The 17,517-nt window shown below is 40.9% G+C and overlaps 2 protein-coding genes across 3 annotated transcripts in view; one reads left to right on the top strand and one right to left on the bottom strand.

The window, feature by feature from the left end:
- Positions 1-14,731, top strand: part of LOC147336507 (protein NLRC3-like) — a 41,052-nt gene extending 26,321 nt beyond the window's left edge. For both annotated transcript variants that reach the window (XM_086285436.1, XM_086285437.1), the window contains exons 4-8: positions 1,164-1,337; positions 1,618-1,791; positions 2,542-2,715; positions 11,608-11,657; positions 11,806-14,731. In XM_086285436.1, the coding sequence (XP_086141562.1) occupies positions 1,164-1,337; positions 1,618-1,791; positions 2,542-2,715; positions 11,608-11,657; positions 11,806-12,362 (1,129 nt within the window). In that variant the 3' untranslated portion in view covers positions 12,363-14,731. The remainder of the gene's footprint in view (positions 1-1,163; positions 1,338-1,617; positions 1,792-2,541; positions 2,716-11,607; positions 11,658-11,805) is intronic.
- LOC147336505 (uncharacterized) overlaps positions 1-17,517 on the bottom strand; it is a 462,456-nt gene that overhangs the window by 387,656 nt on the left and 57,283 nt on the right. The gene's annotated exons all lie outside the window — the stretch shown is intronic.

Below are 17,517 nucleotides of genomic sequence, written 5' to 3'. Positions count from 1 at the left end.
CACTATGTAACTAAACCTATATGCGATGTTCTTGAAGTTTAAACTAAAACTTGACTTAACAATAACAAACGATCACTATGAACTAAGGGCTCAGACTCACTGAGTTTAACTGTGATTACCATGAACTATGACTACACCAAAATAAGCAAGAGCAGTACTTTGATTTCACAGTGATAACCTGTGACTACAAAGAACTATAACGATTTACAAGAGCTGTACTATGAGTGATGGTGAACAATAACATACAAAAACCATAAAGCATTAAACATTCCAAACTATCACTGAAGTCCGTGAGTCCCACCCGAGGCTGACGGTAAATGCCCACACAGGAACCCACAGAGTGGGGAGGTAAGGGAGAGGCTACACTGGGGGTCCGGAGCCAGGAAGTTCAGAGTCACTATAACAGAAGGAGACAGGTTTCAAAAGAAGTTTCCGACGCTGGTCCAGAGTGAAACAACAGATTACGAGCAGTCTAACTTTCCACATGTGGGGGCAAAGCGTGGAGGGGGTAATGGTCCGGGTCAGCAGAGAGAAAAGTCCAGAGACGATCCACGATGATCCAGTGAGTCGGGTGGGGAGGCAGGCAGGTGCGATGCGGTAAGGTAGTTATGGCAGATTTGGTTATGATGTCTCGGAGGATAACTGCGAGCAGAAGAGAAGCACAGGTAAGTACGAGCAAAACTAGAAAGATCACACATGTGCTATAATAGCCTACGCTAACTGTGGTTAGCAGATGTTCTAGCGAAGAGTGATTGTGAATTCTGGTCTTTAAAACGGACAGCCAAATTACATCCAGGTGCAGCCGGTCAGTGATAACTCAGCAACTCCTCCCAGAGGTCGATTCACCGGAAGTTACCCAGACCATTACAACTACAGAGCTTCCTTATCTAATTTATACATATGCTTCATTATTGAATGCTAGTGGCAGCATGTACTGAACTATTATCACTAGATGTACCAGTTCCTCAGTGTATTGCATTTAGAGGTATAATTGTGATTTACTGAGTAATTTAAAATTATTTTATGCCCAACTCATATTTCAAGTTGTGTTGTTAATCATGAAATGTAGTGCACACTGACATGTTTTGTTTGTTTGTTTTTTTATTTAGGTTGAACATCAAAAATGATTGCTTATAAACACAAACATTTCTTTCTTTTTCCAGACTGAATGGTTGTTTCCTTTCGAAGAGAAGCTGTGAAGCTCTGTGTTCGCTTCTCAGTTCCCAGTCTTCAAGTTTGACAGAGCTGGACCTGAGTAACAACAACCTACAGGATTCAGGCGTAAAGCTTCTGTCTGATGCACTGCAGAGTCCACACTGCACACTGAAAACTCTGAGGTCAGCTATAATTATATTTAATTTTTCTTAAGTAACATAGTTACCAATTAAAACGTTTAGCTAATAAAAGTATACTTAATCTAGAAAGTAGAATGGGAGGGAGAGCCTTCAGCTTTCAGGCCTTACTTCTGTGGAACCTGCTTCCAGTTTGGATTCAGGAGACACACACACTTTTTACTTTTAGGATTAGTCTTAAAACTTTTCTTGAAACTGTCTTTCACCATGAATACATTTTAACTTCTGTGTTTTAGTTTTTGTCCTTGTGTTGCTTATTTTGTAGACTGAGTGCCTGTAACCTCTTAGAGCGAAGTTGTGAAGCTCTGTCCTCAGTTCTCAGCTCTCAGTCCTCTAGTCTCAGAGACCTGGACTTAAGTGACAATGACCTACAGGATTCTGGAGTGAAGCTCCTGTCTGCTGCAGTGAAGAGTCCACACTGTACACTGGAAACTCTCAGGTCAGGATTCATTCTTTTCCATTTAGTATGATTTAGGGTCTGTATTAAATTGCTGAATAAATAGCTAAAACCTATAGAATCATCAGCTACATTTTATTTTATCTTTGGTTGGATTATAAGGTGGCTTTGAAAGTTACCTGCAGAGTGTTCAGTCGATCCAAATGCTGCAGAAAGCATTCTGTTAGGGACTAGAAAGAAAGACCATATTTCTCCTGTATTCATTGCCTCTCTGAGAATATTAACTTGAACTCTATTCTGATATACAAAGTCCAAAGTTACCAGGCCCCATTATGATTAAAGACATCATCAACAGTCTTTCATTTTCACAATATAATTTCACTTTTCTTCCACCACTGCATGTCATTAACTGTTTTCTGTGCTCTTTTATAATTTGTGTTTTTATTTGGTTCTCTGTTCTCTTGGGGTTTTTTTTTTTTGTCTGTTTGTTTCTTTTTTAAATCGCTTGTCCTTTCCCTCTACCTGGTTCTGCTATAGGTCTATTCTTCTTAAAAGGGAGTTCTTCCTTCTAAGGAAATATTCAGATTGTTCAGGTGTTCTCTGTAATGTTGTGGAGTCTACTGCTGGCTTCACAACTTGACACCATTGTTTTTATCAGTTGCTGCTTTAGATAGTTAATTTGAACTGAATTGATGGAATACATTAGGGTCATGGTATTTGAAGAAAATGAAAAGCAAAAGCAAATGTTCAGCAGAGTGTTTTCAGAATAACTGTTTTTTTTTTTGTCTACAGTCTGTCACACTGTCTGATCACAAAGGAAGGCTGTACTTGTCTGGCATCAGCTTTGACCTCCAACCCCTCCCATCTGAGAGAGCTTGACCTAACCTACAATCACCCAGGAGACTCAGGAATGATGCTGCTGTCGGCTGGACTGAAGGATCCACACTGGAGACTGGACACTCTCAGGTATGGAGAATGTCTGGTAGCGAAGGAAAAGCTGGAAAAATTGTCCTTCCCTTACTTCCTATTTCTTTCATGCTGATGTGACATTAACAATCACACATGCAGGAATATTTTGGGGAAGAGACAGTGGTTCAACTGACTAATAAAATGATATTAATGTAGGTGTTCTCCAAGGAAAACATTTCCAGGAACAACAATGCTAACTGCTTTTGTCCTGCTGCTTGCATTCATTTTAAGAAAAATCCTCTTCCTCCCTTTCTTCCTGATACAGGTCAGATTAAAACCTTAACAGAGAAAGACCTAGGACATGTTTCGCCTGGCTTAGTACAAGAATAGGAAGCACAGGAAACTGTGAGCCTAGCTGAAAAATAAATCATTAGTAAACAGACAGCTCTCCGGGCGTACCCTGCCTCTCAAGTTATGGTAGCTGGAACTGGCTCCAGTCTCCTGCAACCCTGAAAAGGATAAGCAGAAGAGGATGGATGGATGGGTAAACTTTCAGAATTAGAGCTGTGGTAGAACCTGACAAGCAATGGCAGATGATGTCTTGAGAGTTAAAAAGTTGTTTCTGTTCACCTGGATGTAACGTTTTCAGTGGGAGAAACATTTCGTCACTCATCCAAGTCACTTCTTCAGTCTCAGGTGACTGCAGGTTTCCCTAGTGTATAAGGTTGGGGAAACCTGCAGTATTAAACACTTTTATATAAACACACTGTCTCTTCCTCCTCAGTTCGTGGGGAACACGTGGGGTATTACAGGTACTGCGCTTCAGTGGTTTGTATCATATCTATCTAATAGACTTCAATTTGTGCATGTAAATGTAACATTATACATGCTTCCCTTAGGCAGCATCATTAGAAGACATAGCATACATTTTCACTGCTATGCAGATGACACCCAGCTCTATCTGTCCATGAAGCCAGATAAAACACACTAATTAGTTAAACTGCAGGAATGTCTTAAAGACATAAAGACCTGGATGACCGCTAACTTTCTGCTTCTTAATTCAGATCAAACTGATGTTATTGTACTTGGCCCTGAAAAGCTTAGAAATATGGTATCTAACCAGATTCTTACTCTGGATGGCATTACCTTGGCCTCCAGTAACACTGTGAGGAACCTTGGAGTCATTTTTAAACCAGGATATGTCCTTCAATACACATATTAAACAAATATGCAAGACTGCGTTCTTCCATTTGCACAACATGTCTAAAATTAGAAATATCCTGTCTCAGAGTGACGCTGAAAAACTAGTTCATGCATTTATTACTTCTAGTCTGGACGACTGTAATTCATTATTATCAGGAAGTACTAAAAACTCTCTGAAAAGCCTTCAGTTAATCCAAAATGCTGCAGCAAGAGTGCCTTCCCCACTCCCCCAAACCCCTGACAGGCCTTCACCCTCCTCCCCCTCCCTTACTCCCTCCTCCCCACACCTGAAATTCACTGAGGAGATGATGGAGTGGGTCAATGCTGGGCTAAGATCAACCCCCCGGCCCAATCCCTTTTTGTCCCCCATAAACCCCCCACCAGAGCAGCCAAAGGTTCGCCATCGAGCCCCGCCCTCAACAGAGCAATTGAGGTTACATTGCCCAGCCTCGCCCCCCCTTAGTTCCTCCTTACCACCTTCATGCCCTGTCTCAGCAGTCTGATGTGTGGAGGGTCCGGGCTGCGAGGATTATGGTAGTGGTAACTTTTCCCAGGAGAAGTTGGGACCCTGTTTACTACAAGGTTTTAAAATTTCTGTTCTTTTAGGTGACAGAAGGAGACATGTGGCCTGGTCAAAACACAGAGGTGCACTCTAAAAGATCTTTAAATATAGTAAACATATAATAATAATACCTCTAAAACGCTTAAGTTGGCTTTATTAAACGTTAGATCTTTAGCTGGGAAAACATTTCTAATTAATGATTTAATCACTGAGCACAGCCTTGATTTTATGTTTTTAACTGAAACTTGGTTGGACCAAAGTAACAGTGGAGCTGTTCTCATTGAGACGACCCCTCCTAACTACAGTTTTATCAGTGAGGCCAGGGTGAGCAGGAGAGGAGGAGGGGTTGCTGTCTTATTTAATGAATCATTTCAATGTAAGCAGCTATTTCCTGGAAGTTTTCAGTCTTTTGAATATGTGGCTTTACAGCTGAAGGCCCCATGCAAAGTTGTGTTTCTTAATGTTTACAGGCCTCCCAAATACTGCACAGACTTTTTTTAATGACTTCAGTGAACTGCTGTCTGTGATCTGTGTTGATTTCGACTGTGTAATTATTGTTGGGGATTTTAACATCCATGTGGACAACCCTCAGGACAAAGGGACTTAAGACCTGAGTAACACTCTGGGAAACTTTGGGCTGACTCAGGATGTAACAGAGGCCACACATAATAGAGGACACACTCTTGACCTACTGATCTCCAAGGGCCTGAGCATTTCAAACATTACTGTGTCTGATGTGGGCCTGTCTGATCATTACTGTGTTTTCTTTGAAAGTAAAATCTCAGCCCACACAAATATATCAACAGCAGTGATCACAAAACGGTGTATAACTGAAGACACTAGTGAGATCTTTAACCATCTTCCCATTAACACCTGACCTGTCCAGAGGGTCAGTCAATGAGCTCATCAATAGCTTCAATGCTAAAATGTTAAATGTTATGGACACTATTGCTCCCATTAAGATGAAGGTTATCTCTGGAAGGAAGAAGTCTCCCTGGAGAAACTCCACACTGGTGAAAAATGAAAAAAGAGAGTGTAGGAAAGCTGAGCGCAGATGGAGAAAAACAAACCTCCAGGTTCACTATGACATCTATGAAGAGAAACTTCACAATTATAATTTACAACTGAGGAGTGCAAGGAGGTCCTACTTCTCTAACATCATCAACAAAAACAGTCATAATGCTCGGGTCTTATTTTCTACAGTTGACAGGCTAACAAACCCTCCTGTGTCAGTGGCAGCTGAACTTCACTCAACCATGGCCTGCAATGACTTCGCCAAATTCTTCAAAGAAAAAATCTGACAAGCAATTGGAACATCAACAGCAGATCCAGAATATGTACTGTGTCCACCGAAAAACTGTTTAAACACCACGAAACAGTTTCACCCTATTAACAGCAAAGACCTGGAGGACATCTTAGGTCAACTGAACTCCTCCTCCTGCTGTTTAGATGTCCTGCCAACAAGTTTTTTTCAAAAAGGTCTCAAAGACTTTAGAGTCAGACCTGTTACAGATTGTCAACTTTTCTTTAATATCATGTTTTTTTTTCGGAACCACTAAAAACTGCTGTAATCAAACCTATATTGAAAAAGGACAATCTTGACAAGACACAAATGAACAACTACAGGCCGATCTCAAAACTCCCATTGAAAAAGCAGTTTCTCAACAGCTCAATTACTTCTTAAAACAGAATAACTGCTATGATGCCTTCCAGTCAGGTTTTAGACAGAACCACAGCACTGAAACTGCTCTGACCAAAGTGTTTAATGACACATGTCTGAATACAGACAGTAGAAAAATGACAGTCTTAGTTTTACTGGATCTCAGTGCAGCATTTGATACAGTTGACCACAACATATTACTCAAACAACTGGAGAACTGTGCAGGTCTTTCAGGAACTGTACTAAACTGGTTCAAAACAAACTTAGAAAACAGGAATTACTTTGTATCAATAGGTAACTTCACATCTGAGCAGACAAGTATCACATGTGGAGTTCCCCAAGGTTCCATCTTGGGACCCTTTCTGTTTAACATTTTCATGCTCCCACTGGCACAGATTACAGGGAGTGCAGAATTATTAGGCAAATGAGTATTTTGTCCACATCATCCTCTTCATGCATGTTGTCTTACTCCAAGCTCTATAGGCTCAAAAGCCTACTACCAATTAAGCATATTAGGTGATGTGCATCTCTGTAATGAGAAGGGGTGTGGTCTAATGACATCAACACCCTATATCAGGTGTGCATAATTAGTAGGCAACGTCCTTTCCTTTGGCAAAATGGGTCAAAAGAAGGACTTGACAGGCTCAGAAAAGTCAAAAATAGTGAGATATCTTGCAGAGGGATGCAGCAGTCTCAAAATTGCAACGCTTCTGAAGCGTGATCATCGAACAATCAAGCGTTTCATTCAAAATAGTCAACAGGGTCGCAAGAAGCATGTGGAAAAACCAAGGCGCAAAATAACTACCCATGAACTGAGAAAAGTCAAGCGTGCAGCTGTCAAGATGCCACTTGCCACCAGTTTGGCCATATTTCAGAGCTGCAACATCACTGGAGTGCCCAAAAGCACAAGGTGTGCAATACTCAGAGACATGGCCAAGGTAAGAAAGGCTGAAAGACGACCACCACTGAACAAGACACACAAGCTGAAACGTCAAGACTGGGCCAAGAAATATCTCAAGACTGGTTTTTCTAAGGTTTTATGGACTGATGAAATGAGAGTGAGTCTTGATGGGCCAGATGGATGGGCCCGTGGCTGGATTGGTAATGGGCAGAGAGCTCCAGCCCGACTCAGACACCAGCAAGGTGGAGGTGGAGTACTGGTTTGGGCTGGTATCATCAAAGATGAGCTTGTGGGGCCTTTTCGGGTTGAGGATGGAGTCAAGCTCAACTCCCAGTCCTACTGCCAGTTTCTGGAAGACACCTTCTTCAAGCAGTGGTACATGAAGAAGTCTGCATCCTTCAAGAAAAACATGATTTTCATGCAGGTCAATGCTCCATCACACGCGTCCAAGTACTCCACAGCGTGGCTGGCAAGAAAGGGTATAAAAGAAGAAAAACTAATGACATGGCCTTCTTGTTCACCTGATCTGAACCCCATTGAGAACCTGTGGTCCATCATCAAATGTGAGATTTACAAGGAGGGAAAACAGTACACCTCTTTGAACAGTGTATGGGAGGCTGTGGTTGCTGCTGCACGCAATGTTGATGGTGAACAGATCAAAACACTGACAGAATCCATGGATGGCAGGCTTTTGAGTGTCCTTGCAAAGAAAGGTGGCTATATTGGTCGCTGATTTGTTTTTGTTTTGTTTTTGAATGTCAGAAATGTATATTTGTGAATGTGGAGATGTTATATTGGTGTCACTGGTAAAAATAAATAATTGAAATGAGTATATATTTGTTTTTTGTTAAGTTGCCTAATAATTCTGCACAGTAATAGTCACCTGCACACACAGATATCCCCCTAAAATAGCTAAAACTAAAAACAAACTAAAAACTATTTCCAAAAATATTCAGCTTTGATATTAATGAGTTTTTTGGGTTCATTGAGAACATGGTTGTTGTTCAATAATAAAATTATTCCTCAAAAATACAACTTGCCTAATAATTCTGCACTCCCGGTATAAAGAACAACAAAATAAACTACCACAGCTATGCAGATGACACACAAGTATATATCACAATGTCACCAGGAGACCGAGGCCCTGTACAAACTCTTGGTAAATGCATTGAGGAAATTAATGACTGGTTGTGCCACAATTTTCTCCAACTAAACAAAAACAAAACTGAAGCAATAGTCTTTGGTGCCAAAGAAAAACGATTACAGGTCACCAGAGAACTTCAATCTATACACCTAAAAACCACAAACCAGGCGAGAAAATAAGACAATAACAAAATCAGCTTACTATCACCTCAAGAATATTTCAAGGATAAAAGATCTGATGTCTCAACAGGACCTGGAAAAACTAATCCATGCATTCATCTTTAGCAGGCATGATTACTGTAACAGTATCTTTACATGTCTACCTGAAAAATCAGTCAGACAAATACAGCTCATTCAGAACTCTGCTGCTCGAGTCCTCACTAAGACCAAAAAAGTGGACCACATCAGTCCAGCTCTGAGGTCTTTACACTGGCTGCCTGTCTGTCAGAGGATAGACTTTAATGTTCTGATGCTGGTCTATAAAGCTCTGAATGGTTTAGGACCAAAATACATCAGTGACCTCCTGACCCAGCATGAACCTTCCAGATCCCTCAGGTCATCTGGATCTGTTTTTTATCAGTTCCGAGAGTCAGAACCAGACACGGAGAAGCTGCATTCAGCTTTTATGCTCCTTATATCTGGAACAAACTCCCAGAAAGCCTCAGATCAGCTGAAGCACTCAGTTTATTTAAATCCAGGTGGAAGACTCACCTGTTCTCAGCTGCATTTAAATAAAGCATCAAATCCACACTTTTAAGATTAAATTTCAAAACTTACATTTTAACAACTGATTTTATCTACTGTTATTTTTTTTAATCAATTTTAAATCATGCTTTTTAATTGTTTTTGTGTTTTTCTCTGTAAAGCACTGTGAATCACCTTGTTGTTGAATTATGCTATATAAATAAACGTACCTTGCCTTGCCTTACTGACAGGCTTCCTGTTAAATCCAGAATTGAATTCAAAATCCTGCTCCTCACATAAAAGGTCTTAAATAATCAGGCCCCATCCTATCTTAATGACCTTGTAGTGCCATATCACCCTATTAGAGAGCTTCGCTCTCGCTCTGCAGGCCTACTTGTTGTTCCTAGAGTATTTAAAAGTAGAATGGGAGACAGAGCCTTCAGTTTTCAGGCCCCTCTTCTGTGGAACCAGCTTCCAGTTTGGATTCAGGAGACAGACACTATCTCTACTTTTAAGATTAGGCTTAAAACTTTCCTTTTTGCTAAAGCATATAGTTAGGGTGGGACCAGGTGACCCTGAATCCTCCCTTAGTTATGCTGCAATAGGCTGCCGGGGGATTCCCATGATGCATTAAGTTTTTCCTTTCCAGTCACCTTTCTTACTCACTATATGTTAACAGACCTCTCTGCATTGAACCCTATCTGTTATTAATCTCTGTCTCTCTTCCACAGCATGTCTTTATCCTGTCTTCCTAGATGGCCCCGCCCCTCCCTCCCTGAGCCTGGTTCTGCCAGAGGTTTCTTCCTGTTAAAAGGGAGTTTTTCCTTCCCACTGTCACCAAAGTGCTTGCTCATAGGGGGCCATATGATTGTTGGGTTTTTCTCTGTATCTATTATTGTGCGATCTATTGTACAATATAAAGCGCCTTGAGGCGACTGTTGTTGTGATTTGACGCTATATAAATAAAATTCAATTGAACATCGTGCACCACAGAGCTATGGAGAGCTAACAGCTGATCCCTGGTGTAAACATCAGGAACATGACCCAGTCTCCGAGCACAAGAACTGTAAAAAGAGAAAATAAAAACATAGCTGTCTAAAAAAAGTACCTCTCCATTATGTGTACAAGCAAACTGGATGTAAACAAAACCAATTAAAAAGAGAAAAACTCAGCACTGGGTAGAAGCTGCTGAAACAGCATCCCTGCTCGCACAGCAGCAGAAGATGGCATCTACATCAGTATAATTAACAAAAAGACTTCAGGAAGGTTTCTTCATCCTCTTTTAGAAACCTCTGAATCCTCTGTTTGCTTAGGTTCAAAAAAGGTATTGGTCAATGTCAAATAGACCCATTTGATTGCCTGTAAAACAAATGGTCACAACTCCTACCTTTAACAGCTCTTTTTTTTCTCTCCTTGTTTTAAACATTTTTCAAATTATGATTATTATCAGCCCTGCATAATAATAATAATAATAATAATAAGAAGAAGAATCATAAATTGTATTTATAAAGCGCCTTTCAAGACACCCAAGGACACTGTACAATAGCTAAAAACACATAATAAAACAATGACAATGACACAATGAAGAACAATAAAACAAAAGCACAAGATAAAACTAACAAACAGTGGGTTCACAGTGAATATGCAGATTTGAACTGATGGGTTTTGAGTTGGTTCCACAGCCTGGGAGGAGAGCAGCTAAAAGCTCTGCTTCCCATGGTGGTGAGACGGATGGAAGGCACAGAGAGCTGTATAGAAGAAGATCGAAGTGAGTGGGCAGAAAAGATAGTGCTTAACAGGTCAGAAAGATAAGGAGGTGCGAGGTTATGAATGGCCTTGAAAGTGAGCAGAAGTTTGTATATTATCCGGAATTTCACTGGGAGCCAGTGAAGTTCCTGAAGAACAGATGATGTGCTGGTAGGAGGGGGTTCTGGTGATAATGCTAGCAGCAGAGTTCTGAACCAGTTGAAGCTTATGGAGGGATTTTTGGGGAGACCATGCAGAAGAGAATTGCAAGAGTCAATACGGGAGGAAACACGACTGTGGACAAGAATGGACATAGAGAGAGAAGGACGAAATCTGTTAATGTTGTGTAGATGGAAGTAGGTAGAACGGGTGAGATTAATGATGTGAAATTTATAGGAAAGTGAACTGTCTAGGATGACACCAAGGCTCTTAACCTGAGGAGAAGGGAAAACTGTGGAGTTATCGATTGTGAGTAAAAAATGGTTCGCCTTCAAAAGCTTGGATTTGGTGCCAATAAGAAGGATTTCAGTTTTATCCTCATTGATCTTGAGAAAATTAGAGCTAAACCAGGATCTTAATTCGGATAGACAATCTGTAAGGGAAGAAGGTGGCAGGGAGGAATCAGGTCTGCAAGAGAGATATAACTGGGTATCATCAATGCACCTTACAGGATAAGGTGCATTGAGGTAAATGTTGTGTATATACATAAAATTGAATTGAGCTGAATAGGAGTCATGCACATTTATCACAGCAGAAGAAATACAAGCAGCAAAGGCAGGTTGGGGTTCTTTCCAGCTAAACTGAAGAGGAATATAAAGATAATGAAGGTCCAAGTTTGAATTAGTCATATTTCATTCAATACAGTGGTGTACTGACGGGAAGCAGGATCAGTCTAAACCCTCAGCAGTTTGATCCATGTATGGTTTGAAGTGTATTTGTGAAAATGTGTGACTGTTCCTTTATCAGTGTCTAACAATATGTGTATGAGAGCCATGTAATGTCCATGTGTGCATGTTGACTGTGCTGCTCTGACCCCCCTCCTCCTTTCAGGGTGGAGCCTGCTGGAGTCCGATGGTTGAGACCAGGAGGTCTGAGGAAGTGTAAGTGTGTTTTTAATGGGATTCATGAAAACAAAGCAGCACACATTCAACCATCTTCATCATGTCAGGAGTCATCATCAAAGTGTCAATCAATGAACAGATGATGGATCAATAACTGCAGCTGGATTGTGTTTGTTCTCTCTATCAGATTCCTGTCAACTCACAATCGACACAAACACAGTGAGCAGAAAACTCAAACTGTCTGACGACAACAGGAAGGTGACACGTGAGGGGTATCAGTCATATCCTGATCATCCAGACAGATTTGATGTCTATTCTCAGCTGCTGTGTAGAAATGGTCTGACTGGTCGCTGTTACTGGGAGGTCGAGTGGAGAGGAGACATTTATATTTCAGTGAGTTACAGAAGAATCAGAAGGAAAGGAGGCAGTAAAGACTGTGAGTTTGGAGGGAATGATCAGTCCTGGAGTCTCTACTGCTCTGATGATGGTCCTCGTTCCGTCTGGTACCATAACAGAGGGACATTCCTCTCCTCCTCCTCCTCTGTCTCTAACAGAGCAGCAGTGTATGTGGACTGTCCTGCTGGCACTCTGTCCTTCTACAGAGTCTCCTCTGACACTCTGATCCACCTCCACACCTTCAACACCACATTCACTGAACCTCTTTATTGTGGGTTTAGGGTAGGATTCAGAAAGGAGATTTCTGGAATTACAGTCGGTTCTGGTGCCTCAGTGTCCCTGTGCTGAGTTGAGTGTATAGAGTGTCCTCCTGTTAGAGAAACACTGACTCTTGAACAGATTCAAGAGTCAGTCTGTATGATATGTATATGTGATTTGTCTGTATGTATAAATTTTGTATGATAATCCCCAGGCGTCCATCTTGTCTAATGGATTGAAATCAGATAGTTTCCCATTGTATAGAGGAACGAGGCAAGGGTGCCCACTGTCACCTCTTTTGTTTGCCATGGCTATCGAACCATTAGCTGAGGCTATAAGGACGGCATCTGATGTACGGGGTTTGCAAATCGATTATGAGCATAAGATCAGTTTATATGCAGATGATGTTTTAATATTTATTTCTGATCCAGAGACATCAGTACCGGCTTTACTTAACATTATTGATACATTTAGTCAATTTTCTGGCTATAAAGTAAATTTGACTAAGTCAGAGGCTATGCCAATTGGGAGCTTTAATTCAGTGCCAACTAGACCGTTTTCTTTCCCCTTCAAATGGTCCCCCACAGGTTTTGTATACTTAGGGATATTTATAACTCCAGAATTTAAAGAAATGTATAAAGCAAATTTTCCCCCTCTGTTTGAGAAGGTAAAGCAAGATTTGGAGAGATGGAATTCCCTACCTGTTTCTTGGCTAGGACTTATAGCTTTGATTAAGATGAATATTTTACCTCGATTGTTATATCCTGTCCAAATGATTCCGGTTATATTTTCAAATAGAGTGATGAAGGATCTGAATGGTTGGCTAAGCTCTTTTATATGGAGCAAACGTAGACCAAAACTTAAGATGGCTACACTGCAGCTCCCAGGTTCAGTAGGAGGTCTAGATTTACCAAATATTAGAACATATCAATTGAGTACTCACATGAGTTATATTCATGACTGGGTCACAAATAATTCACACTCTATCTGGTTGGGGATTGAAACCTCTCTTTCAAAGTATCCATTAAGGGACCTATTGTTTTTTAAGAACTTTAAAGATATTAGATTGAGCTGTGATAATCCAGTCACACTTAATACACTTAAGGCCTGGCGGTCAGTATGTCGAATTGAGGGAATGTTGAAGCTAACATCTATGTTTACTCCTATTGTGAATAATCTTGACTTTCAACCGGGGATGTTTGATATAGGTTTTAAGGAATGGAAGAACAAAGGAATTCAGAGACTGAGGGACTTATTCTCCGATAATGTAGTTATGCCATTTGACCAATTGGTTGAGAAATATTCTCTCCCCAAACATGACTTTTTCTGTTACTTACAGATAAGGCATTATATTTTGCATAGTACTAACTTTAGTGAGAGTCATGAAGTCTCTCCTGTTGAAAAATTATTATTTTTAACAGACAAAGAGGTACCTGTGAAGATATTTTATAAGGCTTTATATTCTGTACTCTCAGGGACGTCACAGAGGCTTAAAGGCAAATGGGAAAAGGAATTAGGTATAGTAATTGATGATGAGGAGTGGGAAGATGTCTGGAGTTATGCCAAATCAATATCAGTTTGTAATCGTACCAAAGCAATACAGTTAAAAATTATACACAGAATGCACATATCTATGTTTCGCAGACATCAATATAATCCTACCCTTTCACCCATGTGCCTCAAATGTAAGACAGTAATTGGTACCCTAACTCACAGCTTCTGGTCATGTTTGAAATTGCAAGAATATTGGTCTAATGTGCTACTTGAAATGGAGAAGATTTTCGGTTGTGAATTGGAGATGGACCCTCTGTCTCTCATACTGGGCCTCCCCAGCCGGCGATTAATATCCAAGAATAATAGGAGATTGTACTGTGTTCTCACCTATGCGGCAAGGAAGAATATACTACTCCAATGGATTTATGGAAAAGTACCAACTATTAAAGGTTGGCAAAGAGTAGTGTTGGATTTAGTGCCACTGGAATATCTTACATGTATACTGGATTCAAAAACAGATAAATTCTTTAAGGTGTGGGAACCATACTTGAACTATGTGGAACCTGATGTTTCTAATATTATGTTACAAGGATTCTCTTGAGTGTTTAAACTGTAATGGAACTGAGCTGTTTTTTATTTTTTATTTTTTTTGTGTTTAGTTATCAGTTTGTTGTTTGTTTTATGTTTGTTTGTCTGTTTGTTTATTTTTTGGTTTTGAATTGTACACTGTATTATGTTATGTAATTATGTACTATTTGTGAAAATAATAAAAAAATTAAATTAAAAAAAAAAAAAAAAAAAAAACAGGACAAAGCTGTCCAGTGTCTCCTCAGGTACAATCGAGCCCTCAGATGTGTTTAAAATCATATCGCGATTAGATAAAATATCAGATCTGATGGCGCTGATCTTTCCCCTGAAGTGGTCTGCAAACTGCTCACAGAGCAAGTCTGTGGGGGTTCTTTTGGAGCTTTTAAAATCAGGGTTAAATAAATGATCTATGGTGGAAAAGAGGACCTTGGGATTATTTTTGTTAATACTGATTATTTTGGCGAAGTATGAATTTCTTGACTTCCTGATCAAATATCTGCTGTCTGATCCAGTATCTATTACAGATGAACTGGATATCACAGCATGTTGTTAATCCGTCATATCAAACTAAACAGTGTTGCTGGTGTAAATATCCTCCAATAAAGTCAGATGGGCTGAGGGCGTCTGTTGCCAGGTAACGCTTGATGTCACACTGGATCTTCTGATCTTGAGCATCGTAGCGCTCGGAGTCTGATGTTGGCTCATGTGTTGTCATACACCAACATGACGTTCTACTAGTCAAGGCCTCACCTTCACCCACTGCATGCTGATCACACAGACCCACTAATAGAACTGTTTTATCAGGTTTATGCAGCGTCACCATTAATGTCACATTTAATCAGACCACATTTACATTACAAGCCCACTACAACCATTATCAACATGTTAAATTACATTATACATCTGCAGTGGTTTAAAGGACCACTATTTTAACCTGATTCATTTCTTCACCTTAACAGTTCATTCCTCAAATGAAGCAAAAAATGTACCAACAAATAATTTAATATTTATTTTCCAACTTTTACACGTGAAATCAAACAAGTGTATTTAACAATGAAAACCAGAGTGGAAGCTGCTCATATAGAGTCCAACCCAGGATAAAAGTAAGTTGAGTAGACCAGCACCATCAAAGTGTCGGCTCTCTGAACACGGTCCAAGATCGCCATCTGCAGGACAAAACTAGTTTTTCTCGCCCTCCTCGTCAACATCAAGATGATGTCATCGTACAACAAAACATGCAGATCAGGTGACATGACTGTCTGAGAGGCGGAGTTAAACTGTGGCAGGTAAGCATGTGGAGGAGGAGCAACAACATGACGCTGGAACATCATCATTGCATTATACAGTTTCCTCTCTAACTGGATGATGCTGTGAACAAGAACAGCTGTGGAACCATTGGCCATTTGCCGTAGTGTAGCTGAGTCAAAACAGCCCAAGTGCTGAGAGGGAAAACATGATGATTTATGTAAAGTCATAACTGGCTGCAGCAGCTGAGCTTTGACCTGTGAGCTGCAGCTTAAGCTTCTTTTATGGTTCAGTGTTTAATGTTTAAACTGTTTATGGCTGCGCACACGCCCGCAGTCAGGTTGTATACATATTGAAATATTATATACAGTGTGGCAGCTGACCTTTGACCTGCGAGCTTCAGACTCATTGCTGGTGTGAGGTGTTTACCGTATTTTCACGACCATAAGGCGCACTTAAAAGTCTTAGATTTTCTTCAAAAAGTACGGCGCGCCCTATAGCGCAGTGCGCCCTTTGTGTTGTAAGGAGGACGTAGTAGAGAACACCATGAGAACGTTAAAGGGTGAAGTGTGGGCGTTGATCGTATATACCGGGACAATCGCACATATCTGTATAAAAGAACAGGTATGTGCATTATGCAGGACATCGTTGTTTTAACAACCCTGAAAATGGCAAAGAGACACGCTTACGAAGCACAGTTTAAACTGAAGGCCATCAGCTACGCGGAGGAACATGGAAATCGAGCAGCGGCGAGAGAATTTAAGGTTAATGAATCGATGGTTCGCAAGTAGAGGAAGCTGGAAAACAAGCTCCGACAGGTCAAGAATACGCAGCTGAGTTTCCGTGGACATAAGGCGATTATCGAGCAAAGAACGAGCGGGAGAAGCGTTTCGACGGTCACCATTCGGCTAAAAGCAGTTTCACTTTCACTTTTTATGAAACGGTGCCATTTTTCCATCCGGACCAGGACTACGGTAGCGCAGCAACTTCCAGCGGATTATAAGGAAAAGCTGGCCATCTTCGGCTCCTACTGCAGCAAACACATCGGCAACAAACACATCCAGCGATGGATGACCGATGGAGACCACAGTTTCACCAAGAGTGGAAGGCAGCGCCGGGCGAGTTACGCCACAATTTGCCAATGGATTGTAGATGCTTGGGCTAACATGGCTGCTGGCACTGTTGTTCGAGCTTTCGCAAAAGCCGGCATCATTTCCGAGGAGCCGCACGGCACGGAAAGTGACTCTGACAGTGAAGAAAGTGAACCTGGCACATTTGATGGAGATTTAGCGCAGCTGTTCAATTCAGACACAGAGGATGAGGACTTCGATGGGTTTGATTGATGATAAAAATGTGAGTACCAAACTTTGTTTTGCTCCTGCTTTATTTTTAAATACGCACACTTGTATGCTTGTGTGTTGTTGATGATGACGATTACTGGTAATAAAAATGTGAGTAAGGTACCGAACTCAGGTTTGCTCCCGCTTTATTTTTAAATACGCATACGGTACTTGTATGCGCCCTATGGTCCAGTGCGCCTTATGTGTGTGTTAAATACAGTAAGGGCACACATAACTGAGACTGCGCCTTTTAGCACAGTGCGCCTTATTGTCGTGAAAATACGGTAATACTATTGAAGCTTGCAGACACACCCACATCCTCTGATTTGTTCTCAGGGTTGTTCAGTGTGTTGGAGTTGGAGCAGAAACCTGCTGCAGGTTAATTATTGATCAAACAATATCACACAAGGTGCAGCAGCTGACCTTTGAGCTGTGAGCTTCAGACTCTTTGCTGGTGTGAAGTGTTTAATGTGACTTCAGCCTGCAGACACAGAGGACTGATGAAGCAGAAGATTGTCTCTGTTTCTACACAGACCTGGTCCAGACAGCAGAGCTGCAGAGGGAAGACGTTCATGGGA

This window comes from Aulonocara sp. 'chitande type north' Nkhata Bay, linkage group LG3 (genome assembly GCF_057382095.1).
Source record: "Aulonocara sp. 'chitande type north' Nkhata Bay isolate Kocher_YH1m ecotype deep benthic linkage group LG3, A_spYH_male_GT1.1, whole genome shotgun sequence".
NCBI classification, from domain to species: Eukaryota; Metazoa; Chordata; class Actinopteri; order Cichliformes; family Cichlidae; genus Aulonocara; species Aulonocara sp. 'chitande type north' Nkhata Bay.
The sequence above is the reverse complement of the archived record's forward strand: the minus strand, read 5'-3'. Positions and strand labels throughout refer to the sequence as shown.